This window comes from Anser cygnoides, chromosome 7 (genome assembly GCF_040182565.1).
Source record: "Anser cygnoides isolate HZ-2024a breed goose chromosome 7, Taihu_goose_T2T_genome, whole genome shotgun sequence".
Classification (NCBI taxonomy): domain Eukaryota; kingdom Metazoa; phylum Chordata; class Aves; order Anseriformes; family Anatidae; genus Anser; species Anser cygnoides.
Window position 1 is genome coordinate 25,750,986 of NC_089879.1, and position 16,930 is coordinate 25,767,915.

A 16,930-nucleotide genomic window follows, 5' to 3' on the forward strand; every position below is an offset into this window, starting at 1 on the left:
TTAACTACTGGGACGGCATCTCCCCCTCTGCAGCTCAGCCACTATCCAAGCAGACCAACTTCCAGCAGCACACCGAGGCTGGCTCTGCAGCACAGAGGTCAGGGAATTCAGTTGGGATGTGGGAAATCGATGTTCAACTCCCTACTTACCTGATTTAAAGCCTGATCTTGAACTGAAATCTCTCAGAAGGTCAGTGCTGTTATCACAGGGGCATACAGACTGTCTTTTCCCCTCCTCTTTGTTCCAAAAGTAATGACCTGGGTTATAAAAGGCTGATGGATCAGAAAAATGAGTAAGAAACACAAGAAAAACAAGTATTTGTGGGGGATATGGTACAAGAGACAAAGGGAGAGTGGCAGGAGAAATGAAATGAAAGAAACAGAAGAATAGACAATTAGAAAGTCAGAGAGATGTGAAAGGAGAAAATGCAGCTACAATTTGCTCCTGAAGGTTATGAATTTATTTCTACGTGTTGAGTCATTACAAGCAAATTATTCTAACTCCAACTGAAGAGCACACACAGCCTTCCCTCTGTTGCCTGTTATCCTTAGCTATTTTGCAACACACACCCTTTCCCTAATAATTTACAGTCTCCTAAGACTAACATCATTTCCCCCCTCCCCTCTAGAACACAGAGCTAAACCATGCTCACTGCTGATTTTATGCATTTACACAGGAGGAACAAGAATAACCCTAGCTCGCTTTGATCTACCCTTCTATAGATACCAAGAGAAAGTCACAATGCAACTTGCTAGCTCCAACAGAAACCCTAAGTCCTCTAAAGCTGTCCAGTGACCAGCATTTCCCTTCACAGAAATTTAAGATGCATCTCAAGCCTCAAAAGGGGGACTTAATTTGAGACTCCTCGGGCTTACCTCAAGAGGTAGTGTGATCGGCGGTGGTGGCTTTTTCAGTTCTTCACATTTTCTCTTTTTACATATCCGGTGACTGGTTTTGCGTTTCCTGCAACAGCTGCATTCTTCACAATTTGTTTTCCGCAGACAGGGCTCACAGACTCCACAACGCCTTCGTTTCTTTTTCTCTAACATAGGGAGCAGAGTTGAATAAGGAACAGGGTGATCACCAGCTGCATTTGTACGAGAGGATGGCCCTGAGGCCTCAACTGCTTCAGTGCTGTTGCTCACGTTGTCCTGAACCAAATTCAAGCTTATTCCAACACTTCCCAGCTGTGATGAATAATCATTATGCTGCAGTCTTGAGTCAGCTGGCAAGTCTGCATTTATGGCTTTTTCTGAGGCAAGAGCAGAGATTTCCGTGCTTGAAGGCAACTCTGAAACAAAACCTTCAGAGAATTGTCCAGAGCTTTCACTGGAGATTTTATCGACTGTGCTTTTTTCTAAATCTGACGATAAAGCGGGGACATAACCTGAATTCAAAATTAATGTCTCTGCATCAATACATTTAACAAGTTGTTCAATATCCTCCACTTCAATATTGCTTAAAGAGGTATCGGAAACTGGTTCACATGCTGTAAATATGATTTGTGAGTCAGATTCTGAAATCTCTCTGGTACAGCTCAAATCTGAATTTGAGTCAAGTTCATTGTGAATGGGTACAAAATCCACAACTAGTTTCATGGGGGATTCTGCAGGCGAGCTTACACCTTCAAGATATAAAAGTGAATTTGATTCAGTGGCAGATAAAGAGTTGGAATTTGAAACAAGGTCTTTATTCTCTGATTCTAAATCCCAGTCTGCCTTTAAGCAGGACTCTGCAAGCAAGCTCGAATCTTCTAAATGTTCTTGTGAGTTAAACTCAGAGGTAACAATGGGTGCAGAACTCGAGTCATGTTCTTCACTAGCTAGCACCAGGTCCGACTCCGTTTCAGTGTGCGGTTCAGCAAGCGGGGCCGACTCTTCAGCTGCTGCTGAACTGAGGTCTGAGGTATCAACAGAACCGGAGTCAGGTTCTTGACTGTTAGGCACCGGGTCGAAGGGAACCTCTACATGCTCCTTCGAGTTTGATTCAGAGGCAGTTATGGAATCAGAAGATGGAAGCGCAAGTGCAGCATCTTCAACAAACGCTTCAACTGAACTATCTGCATTGAGATCAGCGGGCTTCTGCTCACAGGGCAGGTCTTCATGCTGAGATCCCACCTCTAACACTTCAGTATCGCCATCAGTTACCTGACTGCTTGGAACAGCATCACTTGTTTCAGGTACTTCTACCTCCTCTTGACCGGCACATGTGGCAGCAGGCTCTTTGTCTGCGCTGTGTGGAGCATCCTCTACAGGCAGAGGAACTACTGTGTTTTGTGCTGAATCCTGTTCCAACGCTTTTTCACCCGCTTCTACATTTTTTTCTTCTTCTACTGCCAAGGCTTCTTGTTCATGCTTTTCCTTTGTTTCTAGCCTTTTTTGTGCTGCAACTTTCCTAGGTTTTGCAATTATTGGAGCTTGGGAAAATCTACGGGAGAATGATCGGTTACGAAGAGACATTGTAAAGCCATTGAAGTTGAAAGCATCCTGGTTATGAAAGAGGATATTGTCAGCTTTCTCCAAACTCACCCACGGTGTTCCAGACAAGGTTCTGGTGACACTGCTCCTGAGAAGTCTACCTGAAGAGCTCATGATTGGTTTCTTTTCTTGCTGTTTTTTCTTAACATCTTTTTCTTGTGCTGGCTTCTTGCATTTTCCAGAACTAACAGCTTTTGTGGAAGTCTTTGCAGTTTTCTTTCTCACTTGGCTAGATTTCTTTTTGCCCTGGTTAGTTTTCCTTTTGCCTATCTCTTCCTTTTTGGCTAATCTGGAAGGCCTTGCGTGGTGAGCCATGTCTGCGGAGTAGTAGAAATGTTAAGAGGCGAGATGGAAAAAAATCATGAGCTCTTGAGAGAATTTTTCAATAGAAAACTGCACACTCCCATTGCGGCTCTCTGTAGTGATACAGAGTCAACTCTGAAATAGAAAAAGATATAAAATAACATTAATAGAAGCCTAATTAACACAGGAAGCACATATGCTAAAATAATCATTTAAAAATACAGAGGTAGAACTAGACACATTGTTATCGGGTGTGAAGTTCAATCAACACAAAAGCTTTGAAAATATTAGTATACTGCAAAATGGAGAACTTGCCTGAACTCCTAGAACACCAACGAAGAAGTGAGCCAAACTCAAGTGATCATGCAACACCCCATATTTACAATTTTATATCATTTTTAAAAGGATTGAGCTTTCTCAATCTTATTAATGGTTTATTAGCCACTTTCCTTTGGGAAAGAAGAAATAAAATTTACATCCACATATACACTGCGGAGCATAAAACTACCACCCTAAGGACATTTGGGGCAAAGGAACAAAGCTGAGTTTACGTGGTGTATGTGCACACTCATACATCATCCCAAGGCCATCCTTCACACTCCAACAGGCTGCCCACCATGGTACAATCCAGGTAAAAACAGAGAATTAACTACCTCCCTAAACACATCTAGCTTGTAGTGCTGCTCACGGAGGAACTGGACCAGGGAAGAATCTCCTTTCCCAGAGTTATGTCCTGGGATAAAACACCAGAACACCGTACTACACTGCAAGCCTGGGTCCTGCCTAGCTATACCAAATGTACTATGCAAGCCATCACCTCTGCTTCGCCAGCAGGACTACTACCATATTTGCCATCAACGCAATACCTACCACAAGGTTTATCCTAAGCTTCTGCCCCCAAATATGACTGCAATGCAAAAGCCCCTGAACTCCCCAAATACAACCCAGCCATCTCAGAGGATACAACCAACTCTTCTTGCTCCAGAGCAATTTTCTTCAAGGTGGTTTGTGTTTTTTACAGTTTTAAAGCAATTCTTTTAAGTACACAGTTTTTAAGTACATGCTATTTTAAAATACCTGTGGAAGGCTTTAGAAGTTTTATTTAGCTCTTCAAATAGATCAGATTGGTAGACAAGAGCATCCTAAAAATGAGAGCGGGCAAAGCCAGAGCAAGAGACTCTAGTCTCAGGCAGGAGAGTGCCTTCCCTTTGTCACCATTCCTAGGTGACCAGCAGGGCTCGTAGGCAGAGCCCTGCTGGTGCAGCCCAGCCTACTTAATGTGTAACTGTAATACACCACCCAGGTTTGGCTGGTGCAGGGCACACAGAAAGGCACAGGACGTAAAAGAGCAGGCTCTGTGAGAACAGACCTCATGTAAGCATAAAAGGGTGCAAAAAACTCACAGCAGCATTGCAGTGTGCCAAGATAAGCTCATCAGCCCACCATGGGGCTCGTCTAGCACAGCCAACGTGCATGGCCTCTATGCAGGACCACCGTCTCTGGCTGCCCCCCAAACAGCACGCCAGCAGTAGGCTCATCTCCAGCTTTACCTCGGCTGGGAGCAGGCTGCCCAGTTAGCACAATACCTGCCAAGGCTACTGCTAACCTTCCTAAACTCTTTTCTATCTAGCAGCTTGCTTAGAGCACTTTGAAGCCCCGTTCTTGTCCATTCAGCAGCAGCAAGCTGAGTGATCCCGTGTACTACAGAACATAAACCTAATGCTTCAAAGGCCGTTGCCAAAGACCTGAACAGCTCCAGCAGAAGTGCCCTACAGCAGGTGGGTGAGACACTGAAATAAAATAAATACAAAGCTGAAATTAAGGTAATTTGAGAGGTTTCCTCCCCTTACCCTTTCCTGGAGAGGCATGGGGGAAGGGGAGCATGGCCATCACTTGCCACTCCATGAACCCAGTGTCAAAGAGGCTATCAGCAGCATGTCAACAGGTCTACAAAACTGGTTGTTAGCAGCCTGCAAAAAGCTTCCCAGTTTTCTTGTGGTTTGATGAGACAGGGCTCCTCGCTCCAAAGGATAGCCTGGAGGGCTGCAAAACCAGCTGGAAACAAGCAGCAGGCAGCGCATCTGTAGCCATTAGTGGCTGGTGCTACATAACAGTGGTAGGAGAGGAAATGCGAGCTACTTTCGGAGGCTATAGCCAGGAGAGCAAGAAAGAAAGAAAGCAAACAAGGGCCAGACAGTATGGGAATGTGTGAATCAGGAGGGGACCAGAAGAGAGGAAATGAAGCTTTTTCTCTTTATCAGCCCTGAAACAGAAGCAGAATGATGAGAAAACAGATCAGGAATGGAAACAGACTGGATTTCTGAAGATACCAAATGTGTGTTAACACTTTGGTCATACTACTTCTCTACATAAACAGCTGCCACTGCTGCTGTGGAAGTTTTGGAAGCATGATGTCCAAAATCATCAATTAGAAGCTTCATTTATAACTACCTTGTCAATCTTTATTTTTCTTTCAAATTGTATTTATGTGATGATACGCTTTCACCTGCAACTAGAAATTTCAACACTGTTGCTTCAAGACTGAAGAAGTAAGGCTATCCTGTTACATTTTGGTTCTGGCTTTTGTTTTTAACAGAAACCCACCTGTCTGGCAAGAACATCGAAAAGTAACAACGTCAAAGTGTTGCTGCTTTTCAGAGCCAAAATTAGAGGCTCTGAACACAGAGCGGTTGAAGATCTTTTTCTTGGTAAAGAAAGAATGCTGTTATTTGTAGAAAATTGCCTGGCATTTAAATACTGTGTTAGAGAAGATGAGAAAGGCTGTTAGTATTGTCTTGCTCAGAAATGACAATACGGGAACATACAGAAACCAGCAGCAACTGTATCCATTTTGTTTTGATTTTGTCCCTGGAAATATACAGATCTGAGTAATACATCTCTGAAGGTCTTATTTTTTCCCTTTTCTTTTAATACTGGACTCCAGTTTTATTTGTCTGGGACTGAGCACCTGACCTCTGAGGTGACTGTAAGCTCCTGGGAGAAATGCCTGTCAGCACGAAATCCTCACTTCCACTTAAAGAAACCCCAGAGTATTGATAAGTACTACTCTGCCACAATAATCTTAACTGCTAGATGAAAAATGACATTTTAAAAAGAAAGTTTCTAATAAAACCAAATTACATTCTTACTTTCTTGTTTACATTTCTACATTTAGGACCAAAATATTAGGTCGCTACAAGCTGAGCATTCAAGTTTTGTTTTCTGTTGCACTAAGGAATATTTTACCCTCCCTTTTCCTTTTAAAGGGCTGGCAATGACTCTACGTTGATGCCTGCAGCAGTTGCAAATTGCCTGGCGTCACTTCTTAAGGACAGCCAATACCAACACCACGCTAGTCACATTTCAAAGCAAGAAATATTTCCAAAATATCTATGTCAACTAAAAAGGATTATCAAATATAAACCTCATGGGTCAATACGAGAACTTGTCAGTTTTTCACCACCCTGGAGAGAAACAAACTTACTTCAACGCTCTCCTCTCAATGCCACGTCAGATGGGACCTCCCATGCCCTCCCCGAGAGAAAGGACAGGCGTCCCTATAAAGTGAACCAGGTAATAGGTGCAGGAGGGTTTGCAAGGAACTGCCCTAGATAATAACAGTGCATCCTGAAGCTGCTTGTTACTTGAGCTGACTTATCTCTTTAATTCATGTGCAAAACCGAAAGCTGGTTGTAAGGCCAGTTGCTTAAGTTTTGCTCACAGTAATAAATCTGGAGCAATCCCACTGACTGCTATAATCCTCAACAAATACCACTAAAAAGCTAATCAAGGCTAAACCTTCTAGTCTCATCTGGGTCAAAATTCCAAACAGCTATAATGAGAATCTTGTCTACAAAGCACTAGGGGGAATTTAACCCCATATTGCTGGAATGCCTCCAGGAAAAAAAAAAAAAACAAAAAAAAGAAAAGAAAAAAAAGCTTCTCTTATTTACTTTCATTTTCTTTACACAAACTAATATAAAAAAAATCCTTTTAGAAGTAGTGTTTATCAAGATTCCGTTTCATAACTAAGTGGAAATCTGAAAAAAATTAAAAGATATGTTTTCATAAAATGATGGCAGCCTTTTCATGACATCATGAAAGACAGCAAGTGACCCCTAAAAAAAAAACAACACACAGCTGCATGGGAAAAATCACACAGCTAGGAATAGTCAAGCCTGGTTTCACTACAGCCATAATTAACTAATTAAATGCATTTTGTTTCAGTGTTTAGGTGTCTTTTTAAAAGTCATTTGAAATCAGCCTGATGGGGAAACAAGATCCAGAAGCTTTCAGAAAAGCCACTTCAGCAATAATGAACAGGTCCCAAGCAATAAGGATCACCATTTGACTTGGATGTCACACGATCTCTGATCTGCAATTTTGAATTGAGGAGCATCTCATCTTCCAGCTGCAAGTGCTTTAAAGGACGATGCAAGACACACCAGAAAAGACAGAAAGTGGAAAACCTGACCCTCATGCTAGATACAAAATCTTTTTTCAGCCCGTTCAGAATTGTCATATCACCTGGATGTTCCTCCCAGCTGCGCCAAAGTCAACCTGCTTTTCAATCTTGCTCCATTCTCTGCGTCTCCTGACTGCTCTGTACAACACTTTGTATATGAAAAGAAGGGAAATGGGTTAAGAGGAGGGAATTATCTTTAAATCCATCCTCCCCCCCCCCTCCTTAATCCTTGAGCATCCATTTGGTTTTGGTTAAGAAACAGAAATGAAACTTCTCGCCTGCCTTCTCAGGACCATGAATTATTGTACGCAGGCTCTTGTAGAGGCCTCTCCCCTGTCACCCACCACCACACAGCCTCTCAGACCTCTCCTGCAGAACCACCAGTTCAGACAGAGCTGCAGCCTCGCAGGCCTTCTAACAGCACTGTTTGCTATTTTTCTACATTGATGTTCGCCACCTTGCTTTCCAGGATCACGCCACTCCTGAGGTAAACTGGAGTATTTTATCCAGCCATATTAAACTTAGACTTAAGACAATGCTTCCCAGTAGCACAACCACAATCTGGGACAGACGCTGCAGGATGCTGCTTCAGTTTGAGAGCATAACCCTTCTGCTGATGCTCAGCAGCTGGTCAAGCAGCAAGGCCTTCGCCCTGATGTTTGTCCCTCCTGGACCCAGAAGCCTGCCTCTGAGCCTGGAGCAGAACAGGACTGCCACCAGGTCCCACTTCCCCCCTCTGCGCAGGGAGCCAAGGACTGCCCCAAGGCTTGCATTCTAAGTCTCACTGAATTCAGCAGGAGATGTCAAGACCCAGCATTACGCAACATCATGACTTCAGCATACACTTTGGAGCCTGCACAGTGAAGGAAACTAGCAAAGGCACCACAAAAAAGCCCTCCTAGCTTAGGGAAAGCTCTATTAGAACAATTAAAAAAAAAGGAAAAAAGAAAAAAGGCAAGGAACCACACATGCTTAAACCACAAAACTCGATTAAACCTCAAACAACTGGCACCAAAAACCCATTGTGAAGGCTCACACCGCATGCGCAAGCATCACCCCTCCGACCCAGGGAGCAACACGCATTTGCTTTCATCTGTTAAGCACAGCTAAACACTGACCTTAACTTGAAGAAATGCTAAAAAGCAAAAAGATAAGTAATTTCTAAAGGCTTACCAAATGAAAACCTTTTCCAACACAATTCTCCTGGAACTTTGGAATAAAAAAAGCAAACAACCCTCCCTAAACTAATCATATTTCCTCCCAATTCTACATTTATTCTGTTTTAAACAATGATTTTCTTTTTGACAGCGCTGGACTCCATTCTCTGAAGATTTTACCTTAAGAAAAAAAACAACCACCCTAACTGAATCACCTTATCTCAAACTCAATTAAAAGAAGGGGGAGGTGGAGGGAAGAACCTTCAGGCAAAGATTAAGCCTGGAAAATTTCAACCTGAAAGGTGTTTTGAAATGTAAGTAACTGAAAACAGAAAGCAGGATGGAAATGCTTAGGCTGGCTTTAACAAGCACGGGTAGTGCACCAGCCATAATAAAACATTATCAGTGGGGATTTTGAATTATTACACAATGAAGAATTCAGTTCTACAGAAACCACAACTATCAGAAAGTTCCTCGGTCTCATCTTGAATTCCTCCCTGATTACCTGCCCTGTGTAAACCAGCCCATCTGGCATAACCCAGCCTTCTCCTTCACAGCCAGGGCCAGCCCGGCTACCTGCCCAGACCCAGAACAAATGCTACGTTTTCTGGATTCAATCCCTACTCTTAATTTGTGTTGACTGACATTAATGAAAACAAGGTGATTACTGTATGGAAGAGCCCACTGCCTCTCCATAAAAGTGCCTTAAAAAGCGTACTGAGCACAGGTGGGAAAAACTACTAGTCAGAAGATTTTTAAATTATTTTCACAGGTTTCTACGCTGGCTGTAAAATTTAAAGAGACACCTTTGCCCTTTAAGCCTGCTTGGTCATACTTGAGATATGTAGCACTGCAAGTGCACGGTTGCTCAGCTTTGCTGTTATAGCATTGATGCCTCTGGAAGAGAGGCTCTCTGGTCAGGTCTGTGCTGGTCGCATTCTGTCGCTCTTTAAAGTCTCTCTGGGGTGCAGGATCAGCTGGGCACACGACAGGCACGACTCCTCAAACTGCTGCTGTGCCTGGTGCCTTCTGCAGATCCTACATGCTCCTGGGGTACACTGAGCTGTACCTTGGCAAGACGAAGCGGTGCTGCCCCCCTGCAGGCTGCCCTGTCCTTTTCCCTCACCCATCCCTCGCAGCGAGCCATGCCATCCCATTCCCTCACCCGTCCCTGCCCCGGGGCTCCCTAAAGAGTACGGCGGGGCCGCCCGGCTCGGGCTCAGCTGCCCAGCGGCACCGGGGGGCTGAGGCCCCCCTGGGCCGGGCCAGGCTTTGCCTCCTTCAGCGAGCGCAGGCGGGCGGACCCGGGGGGGAAGGGAAAGAGGGAAGGGGAGAAGGGAAGGGAAGGAGGGAAGGGGCAGGCCTGGCGCTAGGGGAGGCGGCGGCTCCTCGTGGCCCGCCGGCCCCGCTACCCGCCCGGGGGCGGGCGGTCCCCGCGGGGCTGCAGGGGGCAGACAAAGGGGCCGCCCCCCTGCAAAGCCGGGGGGGGACCGGGGAGGGGGGAACTCGCCCCAGGGCCGCTCCCCTGGGGCCCAGCGCGGAGCGGCAGCTGCTGGCAGCGCTGCACGGCCCCCGCCCGCAGTGGGGGGGGCTGCCGGGCAGGGTCCCTTGCACGGCTCCGTGTCTCTCCGGGGGGGGCTGCAGACGGTTTCGCTGGCCTGGTGGCTTTCTGCAGGCAGGCTCTGGCCGCGGGGGGCAGCAGGAGTGGGCTCGTTGGCTCTGTCGGCGCTCAATAGCCCCCGGGCTGCCCCATCGCCACTCCGGGGCCACCCCCTACCCAACTCCTCAGCGGGCCGAGCAAGAGGAGAGAGGAAGAAGAGGGTGGGGGGGTGTTAAAAATTAAAAGCGTGAGGAAGTAGAGCCCCCCCCCCCAACTCCCCCCTCCCCCGGTACGTACCAGGGCTGCGGCGCGGCCAGCCCGCGGCTACCGGCGAGGGGCGACGCTGGCCTGGCTCGGCGCCGGCTCGGCGCGGCTGGGTTCATGGCTCCCGCCTCGCTGCCGGTCCCCGCGGCGCGACGAGCCCAGCGCGGCTGGCGGAGCCCCGGCGGCGAAACGTGCGGGCGGCGGCGGCCCCGGCCGGACCCTCCGGGAGGGAGCGGGGAGGGCAGGGGAGGGGAGGGGGCGGCTCGGCGGGGAGCTCGCCGCACTCAGCCCTCCCGGCAGGCGGCAAAACACGCCCTGGATCCCCGCCGCTGGAGCCGGATCCCCCGGCCGCCCCCCCGCGGCTGGCCCGGCTCGGGGAAGCGGGAGGCACTGAGCCCGCACAGCTCCGGGGCTGAGATGTGTCCCCCCGCAAGAGAGAACCGCTGGGACCCCCCCCAGGCACCGTTGCTGCCTCCCGGAGCTGCCTGGTAGTAACCAGGCTGGACTCGCTCGTCCTACCCGAGTCATCAGCACGGCCCAAAGCAGGCCACCAACGCTAGTGTCTCGTCACACTGGAAAACTGATGGTGGAAGGGGATCTCTGAGACTCTACAGCTCAGAAGTACTTTTTGAAAAAAAAGCTTCGTTATTAAGTCTCTGGCTGTTGCACTAGAAAATACTTAAAATGTGAAGCAAGCCATTCAAATGCAAGTCTGCAGGGAGGCTTCTCTGCCCACATCCACTCCTGCAAGGGCGTTTTAACACAAGTTTTTTGCTACCTATTTTAATTCGCGTGAGAAAGGAGAGGCAGCACAGACCTGCACGGCTTATTGTTCCTGCCATCTCCTCCTGGCATCAGTTCAGAACCCGTGGGTGCCCATCACCAGTTTGTACCTCCATCCTCTTCTCTCTTCTTCATTTCCCTGCAGCCAAAAAGGAATATGATCTGGGAACCTTAGCCATGCTCACAGACATCTCAGATATAATGCAGCAAACCCAGCAGCACATACACCTGAAATTAAAGCATTTGCCTGATCTGCTTTCACTGGCTGCTAATTTTAACCCTAGATGGGAGCTCTCTATTCAGGGTGTAGCCATCCCCTCTGAGGGTTTGGGTAGATTACTTTGTGCAGTGCAGGATATCAAGACTTCTGTCATTCTAGTAACCTGCCCAACAAAAAGAAGAGGTAACAAACTTTAATTAGGAAAGAATACATGATTAGAGAAGAACTATTGCTCTCCTAGTGCTGCACATAGCAGAAGTAGAAGGAAATTGGAAGCTGATGATAAAACCCCACATAAGCTAAGAGCATGGTTCCTGGCAAGATGGGAACACATTAGAAAGTGTGGGCTTGAATAAAACAGAAGGAGAAACACATAACCTGGAGGAAAGCAACAAGCACAAGGGAAAAGGCTTGTGGAATAAAAAGTGTAATATAATCAACCAAACACTAACATGTTCAATCACTGCCCCATTAAGAACTCCACTAAAAGCTAAGAAACAAACTAGAATTAACTTTTGGTTGCTTTCATTAACACAGACATACACCTGTGGTCTTTTTCAACACTAACAAATAACCTGGAAGGTGACTAGCACAAGGTGACAATCTTTCCTGACACTGCTAAGATGCTCAGCCTATGAAAACAAAAGCAGAGTGTAAAAGTTCGTAGAAAGAACTCGCAGTAACGACTGGCTGGACAACAAAATGGTGGATGAAATTATTTGACAAAAACGCAAAGCGAGGCACATGGGGAAAACGCAGAAATCACAGCCTCTGAATTAGCTAGTATCATTCAAAACAGAGGCCCTGGTACTGTGACAGACAGTTCTGTGAAACTCTTCTGTGTGCTCAGTAGTGTCAGGAGCCATTACAAAAGGAGGAGAAAACAGAACAGGAGACACAGGAGACACCACCATTCCATCATTTAGTCCAATCTATCATTTGCAAAGATCTTGAATATAACACACAGTTCTTGTCCCCACAGCTTGAAAAGTGACAGGCACCACCTAAGAAGGTACAAGGGTGGTAATAGCAGCCAGAAGTACAAGGAGCAACTAAGCACTCCAAGACTTTCACCCTGGAAGAATGGCCAGCTAGATTAAACACCAAATAGTATATTTTAAAAACAAACAACACAAAGTATTAACGAAGAATGGTCACTATTTCAAGCCAATTTATCAAATAAACACATCAGATGATAGCTACTTCCATGCAGTGTATGGTTAAACCATAGAACTCACTGCTACAAAGCACTGTAGATGCTAAAAGTCTTAACAGGTTAAATATTCTTAAAAATTCATGGGAGAAAACTGAATCAAAATCTGCTTAATAGAAGAGTGCTATTTCAGCAGTGCATTACTGGAAGGTAAGAGTATCTTAAGAAAATGGCCCTGTATGCTACTTCAGCCTTCTTCCAGGGATGTGCTACTAGCAACTGCCAGAGGTAGTTTTCAGCTGGTAGACCTTTGGCCTAACACAGCACTACCATCCCTGCATGTTTATCCAAATGAATGTTGGAATTGGCACTTACCTGCAGAACAAATAAAACTGGGCAATGAAGTACTGAAGAATATAATGCAGGAACCCGGAATTAGCTCCACATCATTGTCACCTCTAGCAAAAGTCAGGTCTGCGCTCAGTACCAGAGATCCGTGCAGAGCATCTGCTCGCTGAGGAAGAGGAAGCCAAGCACAATAATGTAAGCGGGGGACAGGAACCATGCTGGCCACTGCCTACCCCACTGCACCCATGCAAGGAAAACAGAACAGGTCTGGTGACAGCAACCAGGTCCAGCCAAGAGTCCTAGGGAATACTGCTGTCAGATGATGAGACATGTCTGAAGATGGACCAAGAAGTCAACAAAGAGATCAGAAACAGTTCTAGGGACCCAACAGGAAAATAAGGCTTGACATAATCCAAGCGAATGGGGGCAGAGTCCATGAAAACTAAAGAAAATCACTTTTTTTTTTAAAAAAAAAATATATATATATATATATATATATAACCCAGGGCTGAGCTTAAATAGCAGTCCTGTGTCCTAGGGCAGAGCATTTGGGTAGAGGCCCCAGGTGCAGCTGATCAGGACCATTTAGGCCTATTAGTGCCCTGATGCTGGAAACAGAACTGTTCAGGTATGCTGGCCCAAAATCAGTCCTGCAGAATCATCTGGATCAGACCTCTGATCATCTATCCTCAGTCCAGGCTAGGGAGGGTTAGAGGTCACTGCTGCCAAGCCTGAGTCAAGCCCTCCACAAGCCAAACCCCCTAGGAATTACACCGCAAAGACACCTAAACTGTTCTGTAAGGGAAAGATTGGATCTGTCCTATGTAGACTTCTGGTGCCAGGTGCTTGTAATGGAAATGTGATGCTGAGACATTAGAGCTGGCTTCTTGTGTGATTACAAACCATGGGTTAAAGCATCTACCTTGCAAAGCCTCCCTCCTATTTATTGACTCGGACTCTGGTGAGAAAATGAGGGGCCAGCTCTTAGACCAGCCGTGACCTGGGAAGCTACATGCTGCACCTCTGCAGGGCTACACCTGCGAACCCACCTGAATGCAAGCCAGGCACTGCTAATGTCTTTGTAACACAGATAATCAGATAAATCACCCACAGAATTGTCAGTTGGCAGTATTTGAAAGAGAAGTCTTGAATAATGTGTTTAATGCAGAAACTCTTGAATTCTAATTGTGGTTTTGACAATGACTTCCTCATTTAGTCTTTCTTGGCCCTGGTTCTGGAGATAGTATCTACCTGCCTGATAGGCACTGAAAGTAAGGTAACATTTGGAATTGTACCAAACACAGACAGTTTAAGTGTTAATACTATTTTATAATACTATAATTCCCTCTTCTGCCCCAGTTTTATATAGGTCCATTGCATTTAATCTAAACATTTTTTATCAGATGTTCTTGACCTGTGGCTGACAGACTACACACAGCCTACGGAACAAATCTTCCAAGGACAGCCCCAGCTTGCCACCCTCTTTTCAAAAGGGCAATTTGAGAGCAGACTGTAAACCAAATGGGGCAGTAGTTTGCCCCTATTTCCCATTTTTCTTGGGAAATCTTGGCCCGTACTTCACTACATGACTATGCATGAGCAGTATAATGCACGAGGGCAGACTAACCGTGCTGTGCCTGGCCAATAAACATAGTCTGGCAGTAAACACTATGCCTGGGAAGATACTAGCTAACTTTTCACGCACCAGTCTGGCATTTATGGGTGCTTCAAGTCTGCTGCACTTGTGCAGTAGCCTTATTAAGTGACGCTAGAGTGCGTGAAGTCTGCACCTCTTCCCTGCACTTGAAAGAAAATTATAGGCCAGTTTAAAGAAACTTGGCAGCACTGTGTTTGCAAGCTCAATGACTTTGGAGAATCAAATATTTCTGTGCCTTAAAGACCTCACTGGCAAGACACAGGTAGGGACTATAAGGCTCCTGATTGTACCAACAGGATTTAATGGCCCGGACCAGCCCCACCTGGGCCCTCCCCTGCCCATGGGCCCAGCAGCTCTATTTAAGCTCAAGCCTGGGCATCTATTTCTTGTTTGAGCTATGTTATAGGTGTGGCTGTTGCTAGTTCTGGCTTTAGCCTTGTTTCCTCACTGGGTCTTGTTACTAGATAATTTTTAGACTTATCTCTAGTCCTATTTTATCTCCTATTGTTCCCGATGTACTTCTGTTAACAGACCCTAGACCTGCTTTGTCTTTCGATGTGTTAAGAGCCTGTTTCTAGCACCTAGCTCTGCTTCTCCTGCTACAGGACTGCACCCTGTTGGTGAGGATGCAGCCTGTGCTGTGGGTCAACCTTGGTTCCTGGCTCAGTTCACCTTGGGAAGCAGTATCTGTACTGTTGTGTGGTGCTAGAGAGCTCAAGATGCAGTAGTAGCAAGGTATTAAGACTTCCCTAGATGTTTTCAGTTTGCAAGCCATGTCTTTATGGGAGAAAGAAAAAATAAAGCTTCAAATTCCTGAGTCTTGTGTGTAGAAGCTTAGGACTTATGGTGGCTTTGGATACAGGTTAGGGCAAATGAACAGCTAGACAGATACCACTTCAGGTCAGTAACCTGTAAAGACCAGAAATAAATATAAAGAAGAAAAAAAAACTTACCCTAAAGCCTAGAGGTGTGATGCTTGATGAAAACTTGAATGATTATCTCAAAACAGAGCTAGGCATGCCTGAGCATTTTAAGAGTAATGAAAATAATCTTTCCAGAAACAACTGCCATGAGAACAGTTTACCTAACTGTTGTCTTGATAACTTGTTTAAATCGATAATCGCTTGAAACATCTTAATAAAAACAAGCATCTTTAACAGTGCAACAAAGGTGTAAAAATAGAAAGTAATGACATCTATCAACAAAATTACCTACTACCCATTTGAGTTTTTCTTCCACTTTGCAGCTGTTCTCTTGAGTGTCTTGACTTCCATGTCTTCCCCTGTTGTACGGTCAATCTGCCAGGGAAGGCTGACAGTGTCAGGCGTGAGTGTAACTTGAGTGACATTAAAAATGCTGATGACTTTTAAGGATGGGTCATAAAAGAGAGTCACCAGAAAAATTCTGCAAAGGGCATAAACATTTCAAGGTAAGAAGATGAAGTCATAGTAGTAAGAATGTTAAGATTTAAAGGTGTAAATAGAGTTTAAAAAGTTTTAGGCTAAACACAAAGTTCACTGCTGAATTTAATTGTGGTAGTGTTTCTCTGAGGAGATGTTCTGTTTAATTTTGCAATACAAGTTTCTTCCTGCTTTTCTAAAAAGTACCCGGTCATGGTGCACACTTCCCTAAATTACAAGGTCTGACAAAGTTTCTTCCTGAAATACCTCACCGCTGTCGAAAATAAGCAACAGGACATTTATGTGGTTATCAAATTTTTCAAGCTGTGAAACTCTAGAAGACTTTCATCTGTCAGAATCATTGCAACACTTGGGTGAAAACAGTAGATAGAAGAAATTGTTTACCATTGGGGCTGTCCAAGCAGTGCGACTGAGCCTCAGTTCCTGAGCAGAATCCCAAAAGAACACAAATTGACTGTGGAAAATTGTATGAACAGTTACTATAAACCTGGGTATTCAAATAACTCATAATAGGATAGTTGATTTTGCATTGGAGACTTAACAGGGTGACCTGAACAAAAACTATGGATTGCTGGTTTAGTAAATGTTAAAAGGCTTGAGTTGGCTGCTGTAAAGGGTATTTTATATTCTCCCAGCAAGAGAAGTCTCTGCATATCTCTGCTATGTATTTTATTCTTGGAAAAAAATGCGTATTAAAACAGCTACACCCCAAATAAGTAATGATCAAACATGTAACCAACTGAGAGCTGAAACAAACTTGTTCTTTAAGCAATGTACTCTGTTAAAGGAAAAAAAAAAAGTCTGTTGAATGCAGTTTGACACAAGCTGAAAGCAGAATGTTCTGAACACTTGCACCTCAGCTCAATGCATATGGGGCAGAAAGTGCAAGAAATGTGAGTAACTGCAGAAAATGTATTGAAAAGCTGACAGCATTAACTTGCTCGCTGATGTCTGGCTTCGGGTACACTCCTTGCCTGTGATGTGTGCATTGGCATTCATTGCATGCTGAGCTCCTGTCCTCTAAATGGTTTCTGGTAAGCCCTCTGCAGTGTATTCATCAAAGACGCTGTGGACAGCCTAAG

The 16,930-nt window shown here is 45.3% G+C and overlaps 1 protein-coding gene and 1 long non-coding RNA gene across 15 annotated transcripts in view; one reads left to right on the forward strand and one right to left on the reverse strand.

Moving 5' to 3' along the window:
* TET1 (tet methylcytosine dioxygenase 1) overlaps window positions 1-16,930 on the reverse strand; it is an 83,607-nt gene that overhangs the window by 64,242 nt on the left and 2,435 nt on the right. For 3 of the 12 annotated variants that reach the window (XM_048069652.2, XM_048069654.2, XM_048069655.2), the window contains exons 1-4: window positions 15,639-16,926; window positions 12,798-12,936; window positions 11,084-11,188; window positions 876-2,915 (exon numbers count right to left, since the gene is read on the reverse strand). In XM_048069652.2, coding sequence (XP_047925609.2) covers window positions 876-2,792 — 1,917 coding nt within the window. In that variant the 5' untranslated portion in view covers window positions 2,793-2,915; window positions 11,084-11,188; window positions 12,798-12,936; window positions 15,639-16,926. Of the gene's footprint in view, window positions 1-875; window positions 2,916-7,307; window positions 9,556-10,299; window positions 10,510-11,083; window positions 11,189-12,797; window positions 12,937-15,638; window positions 16,927-16,930 lie in introns of those variants that run through there. The other 9 variants (XM_067000168.1, XM_013173043.3, XM_048069645.2 and 6 more) reach the window with 9 other exon arrangements.
* On the forward strand, window positions 2,040-7,315 carry LOC106031000 (uncharacterized). Of its 3 annotated transcripts, none has more exons than XR_001204061.3 (3): window positions 2,040-2,179; window positions 4,411-4,558; window positions 7,008-7,315. It is a non-coding gene; the product is annotated as an uncharacterized lncRNA (long non-coding RNA). The 3 variants fall into 3 exon arrangements; XR_001204056.3 differs by lacking the exon at window positions 7,008-7,315 and adding an exon at window positions 5,042-5,432; XR_010832688.1 differs by lacking the exon at window positions 7,008-7,315 and adding an exon at window positions 5,042-5,432 and having other exon boundaries at window positions 4,414-4,558.